Genomic DNA, 15,079 nt, shown 5'->3' on the forward strand with positions numbered 1-15,079 from the left:
TCTCTTTTGCTAGGATAGGCAAATTGGATGTAATGGAAATAGCCATGAAGAGGGATTGAGTAAGTCTGGATCTTAGTTTCTTCAATAACTTGGTATGTAACCCTGGGCAAATCACTTTTCCTTGAGACGATTTTCTCATCTGGAATAGATCAGTGGTTTTCCAATTGTGCTCCAGCAGAATGCTGCTGACTAGAAGCTACACCAAGGAACAGTGGTGGTCTGTGCAATTAACAGAAAAAAATGAAGTGAAATAAAATGTTTCCTATTTGCTGTAGTTTATTTATATTTATTATAACAATTCCTACAAAATACTGATTTTTCTAAGCATACTTACCTGTTTCTTGTATTTGAGATATCAGCAAACAAAGCTTCCTTGATTTTAGGTTTTTCTTACACTTAAAAATAATAGCTTTTGCTCTACTCTCACATAACTGGTTGATTAGTTCTTGCAAAAGACAAAATGAATAAATAAGCAGCAAATCAACAGCAATTTGATTTAGATACCATTCATTATGTTTAGGTTTTTAAATTTTTAAATTATTGTTGTTGCCTTATTTATTTAAATAGTAATGGCTTGTTTTTCTACAATCATGGGCACATATTATAGTTTTGATTTTCTAGACTAGACACCTCTCTTGATTCCAAAATTAGAGCTCTTGCTTCATCTATGCTACCTCACAGTAAAGGTTTAAGGATTTAGAGCATATCAGCTTACAGATACAGACTCCCATATACTTTATATACATGTTATTCAATCTTCATAGCATCCTATCAGTATTTAATTTATTTCTCTTTTACAGATGTGGAAACTGATGCATGCAGTCATTAAGACACTTGTCCAAGGTCATCACTAGCAAAAGCAGGAGGTGGAAACCAGTGAGGAGGTGTTCAGTGCTAGATTTGGTTTCATCTTTGTTCTAAACATTAAGTCAATAAATGTTCACATAAAACCTATTGTTTGGAATGAGCAAATTTTCAGAATAAACATCAGAAAGATACTAAAAATAAACCTGTTCTGCCTTCCAGATACTTAGAAAAACATAACCAATGAGTAACTTTTGTGAAACACTGTTATTAGTAATGTGCTGAGAAATCAAACCACACCCTAGTGAACAAGACAGTTATGTGTAGATTTCATGTTATGGTGAAAGGGCAAAAAACATGAAATCTACAAGGGATCAGTCACGGGCTGGTAGTTTGCAGATGCAAAGTCAACTTTGTGCTAGCATACTGCATACTGGATGCCCTGAACCCTGAGTCAACATATCCATGTTTGGGAAATCAAATGGATATGTCACCAAGAATTTCAAGGGGGGTGTGTGTGTGTTTAAATAATGATTTAAAAAACCTCAGAATTAATATTATAAATTAGAAAAACATTTGATTTGGCCAGTCTTATGATATGGAAGAAATTTTGGGCTGGCAAAATTTATTTGCGAGCTCTACACTTTTCCTAATTGCAAAAGTGATATATTCATTGTAGGAAAGCTTAAAAATCTGAAAAGCCAGAGTGAAAAAAATATATAATGTATACATAATTACATTGCTAGAAAAAAATGACATTACCTGGAAAAAACTACTATTAACATTTTGATTATACTTGTCTGATTATTTTTCAATGCCTAGCTACACACACACCCCCCCCCCCCCACACACACAAATATGGGATAATACTATGTACATTGTTTTGAAATCTGTTTTTTTGGTTATCAAAAAATCATGTAAATATTTCAGTGTCATTTGACATTTCCTACAGAATTTGATAGCTATACAACTTTCTACCACATAAATGAATATAATTTCTTTGATCACTTGCTGTTAGGTATTGATGCTACAGTGAATCTCCTTATACATAAAATTTTGATGACAGTCATGAACATTTCTTTAAATCAATTTCCAAAAGTTAAATTCCTGGATAAAAGACTTTTAGTATATCCGTAAAGAATAAAACTTTTCATAGTTCCATTCTCACCAATAGAGAATTATAGGGTCTATTTTTTCATATTCTCAACAACTGGGAATTATATACGCTCTTAACAACTGGGAAATACACACACACTCACAAACATTCAGTATATAGTCATCCCTTGGTATCCAAAGGATATCAGTTCCAGGACCCCTATGGATGCTCAAGTCTCTTATACAATATGGCATAATATTTGCATATAATCTATATACCTTTTCTGATATACTTTAAATCTAGATTACTTACAATAATTAATACAATGTAAATGCTACATTGAACTTTTTTCATATTGGCCATTAGTAATTTTCTTTTGCTAATATTTGGTAATATTTTTGAACTCTAGTGGAATGACAGATTTCAAAATGTAACAGTAGGAATTAGGAGACCTGGATTTTAGCCTTTATACCATCGGCATTGGATGACCTTAGGTTAAATCATTCAATTTCTTTGGTCCTAAATTTTCTTTTCTATATAAAATATATTTAAATGCCCACTCAAACTTTCTTCCTATATTATCTGTGAAGGGAAAAATATCTGTGAAAAGGTTACTGTACCACTATTTCATTAGCAGTATTAATATGTTCCTGGAGACACATTTACAATTACCAGACATATAAAAAGTAGGTTCTATACTTAACTTTAAAATGTTTTTAAATACTTAAAAAGATAATTGATAATTCAGTCCAAACAAAGCAGCTGACTCCATAGCTTATATATATATATATATGCATCATTATATAACTATATAACTTATATAGCTTATGTATACATTCTAAATTTTCTAAATTTTTTATAATGAGAAGTGAATTTACTGTTGACATGCTGGTATATTTCCATTCAAGGTGATTTTTGGGGTATACAATTTGAAAAAAAGTAATTCATGATCATAATTTTGTATCCAGGTCTTTTACCTAATATTGGAACATTTTTCTATTTAAGCACAAATTCTCAAACAATAAAGCTACTTAATATGTCATAATGGGAATAGATTATTATCTACCTAACTATTCCTCTTATCTTAATCACTTATATTTGATTACTTTAGCATTTCTTTTATATGTATGTATTTTTTTCATTTCTGTTTAGGGTAGATTCTAAGCATAGAAATTAAGGGCACAAAAGTGTGAACATTTTAAGACTTTAAACGTATATTGTTAAATTGCTCTAAAAAAGATTTGTGCTAATTTTTACTTCCTAGTAAGAATATACAAAGAGATGACTTAATTTGGAGATATGCTAGCCACTACTATGCCACATAATTTTTTTCTTAAAAATGTTTTAAATTACAAAAGTGATTCATGTTTGTACACACACACACACACACACACACACAAATTGTAACACTTTCCTCCCCATCTCTTTCACTCCTTACCATTAGCATACCGTTTAGCAAGTATACTATCAGACATTTTTTAATGCAAAAATCTTTCTTTCAATTTTGATAATAGTATATGTATTTTGATATGCATTGAAAATGTGTAAATGGCCCATCAGACCTGTGATTTGTGAATATTGCTTATGATGAAGTTAAAAAAATTAAGTTGACATTTAAAAATGTATATTAATTAAATAACAGGACCAAGTTACATGAAAATATATCCCCTCCCCCCCACAAAAAAGGAAAAGAATAAGAAGAAATCTTGAATGTGATATGAGAACAATAACTTTGGAGAAACTACCATTGAAGTGTTGATTCTAGGGCTGACTGCTCCTTACCAGCTCTGTGTTCCTGAATAAGTCACTTCCTTTCTCTAAGCTTCAGATAGAGAACAAATAGTAAGAACCTGGAAATGCTAGTCTTTCTGCTGGAAGCGATGCTTCAACAAATGGGCAATCTTTCACTTGAGTCTTGTCTTCAGAATTTGGTTAATCTAACCCTAGTTGATCTAAGGTTGTTATTTTGCCTTTTTAAGAAGTTGACTAGGCCGGGTGGCTCACACCTGTAATCCTAGCACTTTGGGAGGCTGACGTGGACAGATCACTTGAGGTTGGGAGTTTGGGACTAGCTTGGCCAACATAGCGAAACCCCGTCTCTACTAAAAATACAAACATTAGCTGGGTGTGGTGGTGCACGCCTGTAGTCCCAGCTACTTGGGAGGCTGAGGCAGAAGAATCCTTTAACCTGGGAGGTGGAGGTTACATTGAGCTGAGATAGCACCACTGAAGTCCAGCTTGGGCGACAGAGTGAGACTCCATCAAATCAAATAAAATAAAACATCTCTTTGAGGAAGAATTTCATGTTAAATTGTGAATTAAGCCAACACATAGGCTTTACAATGAACTCCAAAAGTTTTGACAAAATATTACTCATTAATAACTTCATTGTGAGAACAGAAATATTCAAATTAATTATAGTTTCATCATAGGCCAAATCCTGGTATTGCTTTTGAGTAAAAAATCTGAAGTTTTATATCCAAGTAATGTGATATTGAAGCTAGTGGTTCATGAAGTAGATCATGCATCAAAAATTTGACTCATTTCAGTTATTCATCTTTGTATCCCTAGTACTCAGTTCTGAGAATGGCATAATACAGATGCTAAACACTCAATGATCGAATGAAATTACACATTACATATTACAATAACTAGTTTGATAGAACTGTAAATTTAACTACTACCTATGGAAGAAAGACTTTCTTTTGAATTTTAGAATATCACTATCGAAATATCTTTGATATCCAAAGGCATATATACAAAGATTCATATGGAGTAAGTTTAATATAAGTTATTGCAATGTCTCTTCCTTTGAGAGCTGTTCAGAATCATGAATCATCCCCCTTTGTCTTCTGTTAGTCACTGGTTACCTAGTTATATATGTTTAAATACGGGTTTATGACAATATATTGATTCTTCTGGAAGAGATTAGAAAGAAGGTGTGCTAGTGACTTCACTTTTTTGATATTTGGAGCGTCCACAATTATCCAGTCTGAAGTTTTGAGAAAAATTTTTTGAATACTAATTTCCAACAAGAGTAAAGATCTCAAAATAGATAACTCATTAAAAAATCACAAACTCAATTAGTAAAAAGATTACATTGCATTGCATAGAAAGGAAGTTTTACATAGGGAAATACCACCAAGTTAAGAGATGTGTAAAATGTGGTTAAAAAGCCACATTGTATTCACCTACTCTTCCTTTTGCTAAAATCATCAACTCGAACAGTTTTCCAGCTGGAATTTAGAAAATGGGGCTATCAACTGGATTTTTCTTTTTTTTATAGCTTTCAGGAAGCAGGAAGACTTTTCTCTTTTTAAATGATAGAACATAAATATTGAAACAACGACATTAGAACCTCTATCCATTCTTGCTTCGGTGGAAATTCTATCTAATTCAGCTTCTGGACCGACTGTTCGTTTTTCCAAGATCTCTTCCTGCAGGTTTGCTAGAAGTCCCTTTCCCCCCATAAACACTTTCCTTTGAGAGATTTGGGTGCCTTCCTTTTTTGAGGTTTTAAAAACTAAAATGATTTATAGACTATCCGTATCCTGTTGAGAGTTGGGCAAGTGAATGGATCATACTTGCATTGGTCATTCTGATTATAAGACTTCACTGTTTCTTGAACTAAAAGTGCAAGATTTATTATTCTATTAATGCTCATAAAGTCACTCTTTTGATGAGCCATAATTTCTCTTTATGAGGATTGTGTATGCCAGTCACCCATGATAAGGGAGAAGAAAGTCCAGACTTCTAACATATTCACATTCCCTGCAACATTAATAGTCTTGAAACCCCATATGACTCAAGGGGATAATGCCACAGGATAAAGTAACAAAAGGTAAATTTCAATGAGTCAGGATGTCCCCATGAGACTTCCCTCACATTGTTGGCTGTGTAGGAAACCAAATTTTTTGTATTTTAATTAACAAATTTAAACATTAACCCTCCTAATGGAGAAGATAACCCACCAACTAGCCTGGTATTATCTTTGTGAATATTCTTAGGGAATGAAATAGCAGGAGGTGTGAACTTTCTCCTGTTTATCTTAATGGTCTGCTAATGGCAAAGCATAATTACAGTTACTTAAATGCCAAGTTTACTAAGGTTTTCACGAAAACCTTCGGCCACAGCGCTTTCCTTGACTGACCCAGCTTTTATACAGTTTTTTTTTAATCATTTGAAAAATTGCCCCAAATAAAAACAAGAAAAAAGAAAAGCCCATTCCCTTTATGTTTAACCTCTTTCAATTATTTTCACTGGGGAGTTAAAGCGTTTGTGACTTCTAAAAAGTCGAAAAGATGATGTGTATGGCATCATTAATTGAATTCGTATCGCCCCCACATTCAAAAAGCAAGAGAGTTTTGCGATAGTTCGCTTCACAGCTTCAGGAAGTCAATTTGCTTCTAAACCAAAGACCGAGTGTGTCTTCTAAAGACCATCGTGTGGTGCCGTATTTGGGATGGAAACTTAACCATTGTACCTTTCCCCCACGCACCCACACCAGAAGCCTGAAAGCCACCATCTCCCCCGTTGGTCTCTGGATCTCCTCGCTGTCTTTGTCCCTTCTAGACGTGGAGGCTTGGAGAGGAGGTTTGGTTTCCAAGGATTGGAGCGTTGTGAAGGGCGGGGCCACCTCCAAGTCCATCTCCCCTTTTTGTCCTCTTCTCCTGGGACGGGAGGGTGGAGCCAGGTCCCCCCGCGGCCGGTTCGGGAGCTCTCTCTATCTCGGTCGCTCGAGGTGAGTGTGAAAGGGCGGCAGCCCGTTTAATTGCAGCACAGGTTAATTTCTTGAGTTCACCGCAGTCGGTGCGCCAGCCGCTTCCCCGGTCTTTGCCAAGTGGGTTTACGAGGTCTGAGGCGTGTTGGGGCGCGCTCACGTTCTCGCAAAAGGCTCCTCCCTAGGGCTCAATTCCCCGACTGCGGGAAGCCCTTTGGTGCCCCAGGAGCCTTGGAAACCCAAGGTTTCCTCTGACCTCGTCGCTCCTTCCTCCCTCCCCACCCGCCTGGTTCCCTACGTCCCTGCCCCCAGGGAAGGACGGCCCCCATCTTAGGACTTACGACCCAAGCCAACCCAGAAGGTACCTTCACGTCGATGAAGATTTTATCGCAGCCTCCAAAACCCAGCAGTAATAGGAGCTTTCAACCTGAAATACGATTGTTATTTTCCCGGTGCAGAGCTTGACAGAAAAAGTCAGCTTTTTATTAAAGACAAAGAGGTAAATTATCAGCCGGGACAGTGGAGGGACGGCGGAGACCTGGCGCGCTTCCTCCGGTTGCCACGAGGAATTTATGGGGTGGCGGCGGCCCGTGCTCAGACACCCCCCGGGTCTCGGTGGGGAGGAGCTCGGGGCAGGAGGACTTCCCTAGGTCCCTCCGGGCACTCGGAAGGGGGAGTCCTCCGAAAGCGGCACAAAGCCGGGATCATTTCAGTCCGGAACAGCTTCAGCGTCCTCCTCCTCTCTCCTTTCTTCTTTCTCTTCTCGGTGACTCCCGTTCCCCTTTCGCCTCTGTCCTTTCTGCGCCTTGTTCTCCTCTCTTTACTTCTCTTCCCTCTCCTCGCCTTTCCTCTCCCTCCCCCTCCTTTCTTCTCCACCGCACGCGTAGAGTGTCATTTATTTATTTATTTATCACCCCCGCCATCAACACCCTTTTAGGGATCCCGAGCTTTTCAATGTGAGTGGGAGGAGAAAAGGGCAGGAAGTGTTGACTGGAAGTGGGTGAAATCGTGCCTCGGGGTGAGAGATTCTGCTCAGGAATATAGGGTCGGGAAAATCCTGGAAAATGAGGATTTAGATCTGTTTATGAAGCCCCGCTATCGGATGGGAACCAACTCCGCGCGCGTCTCCTCCTCCTTTATTGTATGGATTTATAGGTGTATATCTTCTCGGACTGTTGCTTGGGGGGAAGGAGGAGAAAGGGCGAGTATTTAAAGAGGACAGTCTTGCCCAGGATCCTTAACACCGCGCCTTCACCGGATGCGCGCTCCTCAATGCAAAGGAATCCAGCAACATCCCCCAATTCAGACGCGGACAAAAGAAACTTTAATTAAGGTCTCTGCCCCGCGCGCTGCGCGTTTCTCTCTCCTGAGGCTGTTGATGTCCAACTCCAAGATCCGAGAAATAGAAATGGTACAATCAGCCCATGCCCTTGAACTTCAATTGCTCCTGACTTGCTGCATTGATTTTTTTTTTTTTGATACTGTAGAACCCCCACCCCCACCCCCCACCGCTCCCAGTCCAATTAAAGCCTTAGGAGACTTTCGACCTGGTGGTGGAGGGGGAACCACTCCTTTGCAAAAGAAATAGTTCAGAACGATACGGAGGAAATTACACTAAATAAAAATTCAAGGTGTGAAAGCTTCATCTTGGCTCGCGTGTCTTCAACACCATGACACCTTATCATTAGGAGCGCTGATTGTTACTTTCCGAGCCTTTAGATGATCAGCCAGAAAGTGCAAACAACGCGGGGCTGGAGGGTGTAAAGTTATTTAAGCAGGCTTTCTTTTTTTCTTCTGGTGCGCAGTCAAAACATTTCACAAGTTAGGAAAAGAAAGTGGTGGTTCCGAAGCTAGGAATGATGGGCTCTTTTCTCCTCCACCCCCCACCTTCCATATCAGAAAAGAAATAAAACGCACAATGAGCCTTTATTTCAGGAGAGAAGACTTCAAAATACGTGCCAGTAATGGACAATTTGAGCTTTTCACTGGAAATACTCACACCGCAAGCTGGAAAGGGATTAAAAAGCCCCACGTGGTTGATCTGGGTTTAGACTTGCAACCTCCAGTTCCCCATGTATGTTCTTTGCAAAGGTTGGCCTCTAGATGGATGCAAGTAAGGGACCCTCTGGGGCCCGGGCTCGGCGCCTCGGGCAGAGCTGACGGTGGGAGCGCTATGAGCTGCCGGGCAGGGTCCTCACCGGGGGCTTCCTCTGCGGGCCAGGGCTGCCGGTCGCCACCGGGACGCGAGCGCGCACGCCTCGGCCCGGCGGCCGCGCTCCTCGCACCGCCTTCTCCGCAGGTCTTTATTCATCTCATCTCCCTCTTCCCCTTCTCCTTCTCCTTTGCCTCCTTCTCCTCCTCTTCCTCCCCCTCCTCCACCACCACCTCCTCCTCCTCTGCCGCCGCCACCTCCTCCTCTTGCATCTCACTGGCCTGGCTCTGAGTGACAAAGACAATGTCCCAGCCTTAACTTTGCAACCACCTTGCCTCCTTCTGGGGTTCAGCAGGGGGGATGGGGGACAGCAGCAGCAGCCTCAGCATCTCCTCCAGCTTCTCCTTCTGCTCTTCTCGAGCTCTTGGATAATTCTTCCTCTTTTTTCCCCTAGCCTTTTTCCTCATTTCTTTCTTTCTTTCTTTTTTTTCTTCCTCTCTCCTGCACGTTGTTGTTGTTATTAGAAAGGCTTCGCGCACCCCCTGGTGCTCCGGCGTTTTGTGTGGCAGGAGAAGATTGTCTTCCTTCTCTCTTTCTGTCTTGCTTTCTCTCTCCCCCTGGTTGCTCATTATTCAGAGAGAGACACAGAGGGAGGGAGAGAGAGAGAGCGCGCGAGGGAGAGGGAGGAGAGGAGAGAGAAGAGGAGAGAGGGGAGAGAGAGAGTGAGAGGGAGAGGGAGGGAGGGAGAGAGAGGGAGAGGGAGAGAGACGGATATCTCAGGTCATCTGCAGCTGCAGCGAGTCTGAGGAGCCGAGGAAGGCAGGGAAGATGGCGATCCTCCATTGCTGAGACCCGGCAGAAGCACATGAGACTCCCAAACAACTTCCACAACAATAACCCGAGCAGGAAGAGGAGAAAGAGAAAGAGGATAAGGAGGCGGTGGGGCTGGAGAACCCGAAGCACCTCCCGGCGCCGGGACGCTTCTTCTGTAAGTTACTGCAATTAACAACCACCTCGGGGTGGTCCGAGTGCTCCGGGGAAGAGAGCGCGGGGTGGTGGAGGCACAAACGCGCTCATTCATTCGGCCAAGGAGGGTTGGAGGAGCGGGGAGGAGAGGAAGTACCCTGCATGGACTGGCTGTTGGAAGAGGAGAAGAAGCGAGAGAGAAGAGGAGGAGGGGGAGGAGGGAGAGCAGGAGGGGGAGGAGGAAGAGGAGGAGGAGAAGCGAGGGAGGAAGAGGAGGAGGAAGAGGAGGAGAAGGTGGTAGTGGTGGCAGTAGAGGTGGCTGTGCTTTTCCTGCTGGCTGCTCCTTCTGCTGGGGGGAGTGAGCGCGGTGGCTTAATTAATTTCGTGTAGTTCTATGAAGAGAAGAGAAAATGAAAGATGAGTGAGAAGAGAGCTGGAGGCTTAGGACGGATGCTCCGAGTGTGGGGACAGGAGTAGGGACAGAGAGGGGGGCGGAGGGCGGGAGGCCGGAGACCTGAGCCGAGAGCCAGAGGGAGCAAGCGAGGGTCAGAGGAGGGAGAGCTCCGAGCGAGCGGCCCCGACCTGAGCGGGTTGACCTCTTTCTTTCTCTGTCCCTCTCCTTCCTTTCCCCCCTCTGTCTGCCTGTCCCCCGCCCGATGGCAAAGCCGTGCGGATTGGCACCCCCCCTCTTCCTCAGGTATTTGGCTCTCTCTCTCTCTCTCTCTCGCTCTCTCTCTTGCTCTCTCTCTCTCTCTCCCCGAAGTTGGGATGCGGGGTCGGGATGTGTCGGGGGGTGGCTGCTGCAGCTGCTGGTGCCGGTGCTGCTGGTGAACAGAGAGGCGAGGAGCGGGGGGCACCGGCCGGGTGGGGGGCGCAGGTTCAGGAGCGGCTGAGGAGCTGTCTCCAGGCTGGAGGTTCAGAAGCGTCTGGTGGAGGAGGACAACGGTTTCTGGAGAGGAGAAGCCATTACACACGCTTGGCTCTCCTGAGGAAGGGAGAAAGGAAGGCAGGGGCCTGGGGGGGGCGTCTCACTCCTGGTGCAGTTCCCAGGGGTCTGCCCTCCTTCCAGGCACGAGGGGAAGCCGCAGCCGCCCCCCATTGGAGCAGCCCCTCTTTCCCTTTCTTTATCTCCCTGTCCTCCATTTGCAAGCTGTCTGCTTTGGTTCCAGTCCAGACTCCAAAACACAAAGCTCCTTCTCACGTTCATTCTCCAGGCTGTTCACCATTCCTGAAGGAACCCTCATTTTCTTTTCATTGTAGCTTCTAACCTACAGAGAGGGAGGGAGGGAGGCTGCCTGGAGTTCCTTTTATATTCCTCCCCAACCAAGAAAAAAAAAAAAAGTTTCATTTTTAAGCACGCGTCTGGGATGGGGAAAGACCAACCAGTTGGGGCTTTCTCCCAGGGCTCCCGGGGGCTGTGTCTGAGTGTCTGTGTTGGCTGTTTGGTTTGCTTTGGTTTTGTTTCTGGAGGTTGCTTGCAGGTTTTTGGAGGAAGTGACTAGTTTGGTTAAGAGCTGGGAACTGAGTCAGGTAAGCCGTGTCATGTTGTAACTCCACCAGAAAATGGAGGAGAGCGGGTTTCCAGGAGACAAAGCTGAGATGAGAAGTGTTTATAAAATTATGGATGTCTCCATTTTGAAGCTCTGTTGGTGATGGCTGGAGGAGGAGGAGGCTTGCTTGCCTACTCCTTCTCTCTTTCCAGAGGGAAACCTTGTGGTGGTTCCTCACTATCTATTCATTATGCAAGGAAATGAGGGCTTTTAAGGGTTCCTCAGATTTTTCTCCACCAAAGGAGTGCTTTCACAAGTTATTGAGGCGTTTGTTTCCATTTTAAAGTAAACTTTTGGAATTTTTTTTCTCCTTTTGAGTGGACCTGAAGGGTTTTGACCTCCTTCAGGAAAGGCAAGGCAAAAACCTTAAAACATTTCCACTGAGGTCTTCACGCAACTTTAAACTGCTCCAGGTCTCCTGAAAGTCACCAGGAAATGTGATTTCTTCCTTGTGAAGATGGTGATGGCCCTAAGCTCAGATTTTTTTGAGTTCTAGGGCTTGGTTATCATCATGTTTTGATGCACTGCAAGACTTTATTGTCTGATTTGGGTTGATTTCTGCAAATATTAAAAATAATAAGAATAATCCTGCAACATCTCAGAGGAACTCTAAGACTGATTAACACCAGTTTCTCCAGGTTCTCCATTTCTCTTTAGGTCGTTCCATTTGTATGTTAGGCCTTCTTTTAGTTTCTTTGTTTCCCCCTTTCCCTTTCCTTCGGCTATTTTTTTCTGTGTTCTGAAGTACTCTAAGTCTTCAGAAATATCAGTATGTCTTCTTAACAATGTCACTATGGAAACAAATTTGAAAAACACAATGTCAGTTGAGAAAACCTTATGTCCAGGTATCTTCACCTTTTTAATTGGGAGGAATTTATTAAACATGTAGGAAGGAATTTATTTTGTGAGGATAATTCGAAAAAAGGACCCAGTCCTACCCTTGTCCACGCAGTGATGGGAGCTCTTCATATATTAGTTCTAGAGAATGTACATAATTGACCCAAGTGAAGAACTAAATCCCGAAATGCTTCAGGAATTTATAAAAGCCAACCATGAAGATGTTGCTTTTCCATTAGGTGAGGTAGCCATCTTGAGGATGAGGGAAGATGTTGGAAGAATTTTAGATGAACTGTTGAAGATAGGTGAGGAGGGCTCCACGGTGGAATGAAAACTTGGAGGAGATTCAGAACCAATTAATATATTCTAAGGAGGCTAATTGGACCTTGCTTTCAACTAAGAAGAAATATAGAAAGGTACCAGCTTCAACAGAAATAAGGAACACATTGGTGAGCAACAACTTATAACAGCATTTTTCTTGCTTTGCTTTCTCATTATGTATCAGATTTTTGTGTGTAAAGTTCCTTATGTCTACAGTATTTTTGTGCATATTGAAGTGGTTTTAGATTCCAGATGTAATTATATTCTGTTGAGTAGCTGGTAGCACTGTCACTCAGTAAATGCACAGTGCTGTATATGACAACATCACATTTTTCAAACCAAACTGTTGTGTCATTAATTGAGGGTTATTGTTGTTCTGAGGGGTGTGAAAGGAGAGGGGAAATACATGGTTCTTTAGCTGATAATTTTCCATGGTCAATGAAGTAAAACCATGTTTGTGCAGAGAAAAATGTATGGTTTCAGTTGATGTGTATGCTCATTTAAAAATACTTCTGTTAGATACCTGCTCCTTTATGAAAAACCTAGGCCTCTCCAAGGGCACTTTAAAAAAATCCTACTTGGAATCATAACTTTTATTATTCATTTTTGAATGTAATCTTTTGATCCCATTACTTTTGCTCTTAAGTGAAATTTCACCAATATTATATTTAAATTTGCTAATGCATAAATGGATTCACCAAACTGGGTGTCCAAACTGGGAAGTTCAGATGCAGTGGATAAAGAGTTATTTGGAAAAGTAATTACCAGATAATTTTACATCTAATTAACCATGTATGTTTATGTAAACATAAGTACATTATATATTGATCTTGAAACAAACTTTCATGATACCTTTTTTTATTGTTATTGATAGCAGGACAATTGGTTCATTTGCTTATTTCAGCAGGGGGGAAAAATCTGACTATCTGGTTGTCAGTCCAGCTGTTTGACTCTCCACATTTTTTACTTTGCAAGCAAATGTTTTGGGGTCTTAGAGTTGAACTTTTCTGGAAGGGAAAAATAGGTATTTAAGAGGCATCTTGGAATTTGGGAGTGCATTTTAACTGGTTATCTAAGACACATCCATCTCTGATGCCCTTCACCAACATGGCAAACACCATAATATTTAAGGACATGGTTTTTTGAGTTTTTCTAGACATACCCATTTGAATTAAGACAAGTATTTTGGAATAAACCATCATGAGAGAAATAAAAAGTATTAAATCAGACATTTTCATTTAATGTCAAAGCTCAAAGATCATTTTTGTTTATGAAACAAGTTCATGTGGCTTATTATGCAAATTTTTGCCATGGCTCTAATATATCACAAGGAGAAATCATGGAGAAATATTTGCGAGCTATGATGCACACTGCCATAAGAAAAATTCTTGTATCCTCACATTCCATAATATGTCTCATATTGGATTTATGTCAGTCTAATTCATTGACCACATTCCCCGAGGAATTGTTTTTCCCCCTTACTCTTTGGAGTTGGAGACAACTTTTAGAGAAAAAAAAAAACAAACTTATCTACTCTTCCTAATGAGTCTTCCGGAAGACAGCAGAAGAAAAAAAATCCAACTCTACTAATGGACTTTAGAGTACTTGTGGTCGGTTTTCCTGAAAGAAAGGAATGGTAAAGTTGCAATGGGAAAGAGTCCTTTTTCTGTGTGATGGAGTTTAATAGGGTCTACTCTGTCTTAAATTATTCCTTGATGTTGCGATTTCTTGGTTAAGGTAACCTTACTTATCTTCTTTATGGCATGTGCCTTTTTCAGACTTACACTTCACTACATCATGAAATTGACAAAACTGTATCAGCTATTCTGAACTGATAATTGAAGAACAGAGATGCTGTTTCATAATGCTGCAGTCACAATTAGGAGATACATAATGGACTCTTACTGCTAAGGATCTGATATGAATGTGTGACTGGGGTGGTTGGTATATTCAACAGAAGTGAAGGGAGAATATTTCCATGACTGAACGCTAAAATCCAGTGAACTGAAAAAAAAAAAAGTCAGTGTGTGTGAGTGTATGTAAAAGCAAGTATCTTGTGAGTTTCACATACTTACGGAGTATGATGGCTTTGAGAGAGACATTAGCTGGGTATTGGTGACCTATTAATTGATTATGAGAAAACAGAGAGGAGAATAGATAATGCTAGAAGAAAATTCCTGTCCTTGTGTGATATGCCAAGACATCTGGCAGATGTTATGTTGGGCCCTAAGGAATGGACAGTTTAATTTTAGCCCTAGCAAGGAAATGGGAAGTTCTAAGCTCTTTTAATAGCACAAGTCTTAGTTTGGGGAAGGTTGCTTAAAAAAATAAGAAAGAAAGGAAAAGAGGCACTTACTGTTATGTGGAAGAACTCTAGGGAGTAGGGAGTGAAAACTGAAGTTTTGGGATGAGGAGCAAAAATGTTATTTCTCATGTAGAAATTAACATAAAATTATTTTAAAAGTGACAAATATGTACACTATAAGTAAGGACTGTTGGGTATTTAATACTCACCAGGCAGAACTTCCAATTTAGAAGCTAGTTGTTTCAGGCCCTAGATCATTTAGTTTAAGTCTCCTCCCTCCACTTGCATTATACTGAAGAGGAAACTGGCACAAAGACATGAAGTGACT

General features: G+C 41.2%; 2 protein-coding genes across 5 annotated transcripts in view; one reads left to right on the forward strand and one right to left on the reverse strand.

The window, feature by feature from the left end:
- Window positions 1–2,689: 2,689 nt before the first annotated feature.
- Window positions 2,690–8,090, reverse strand: LOC105481031 (uncharacterized). Its single transcript, XM_011740280.3, is given in 4 exon segments — window positions 2,690–6,430; window positions 6,432–6,536; window positions 6,538–6,903; window positions 6,905–8,090. Coding segments are annotated over 4 exon segments (576 nt in total). The 5' UTR covers window positions 6,950–8,090; the 3' UTR covers window positions 2,690–6,370.
- An 876-nt stretch (window positions 8,091–8,966) lies between these two features.
- LOC105481032 (zinc finger protein 462) overlaps window positions 8,967–15,079 on the forward strand; it is a 153,263-nt gene continuing 147,150 nt past the window's right edge. Inside the window, exon 1 of one of the 4 annotated variants that reach the window (XM_011740281.3) lies at window positions 8,967–9,760. The gene's annotated coding sequence lies outside the window, so the exon portion shown is untranslated. Of the gene's footprint in view, window positions 9,761–10,018; window positions 10,436–10,601; window positions 12,575–15,079 lie in introns of those variants that run through there. The other 3 variants (XM_024792629.2, XM_071078113.1, XM_011740282.3) reach the window with 3 other exon arrangements.

Source organism: Macaca nemestrina, chromosome 14 (assembly GCF_043159975.1).
Source record: "Macaca nemestrina isolate mMacNem1 chromosome 14, mMacNem.hap1, whole genome shotgun sequence".
Classification (NCBI taxonomy): Eukaryota; Metazoa; Chordata; class Mammalia; order Primates; family Cercopithecidae; genus Macaca; species Macaca nemestrina.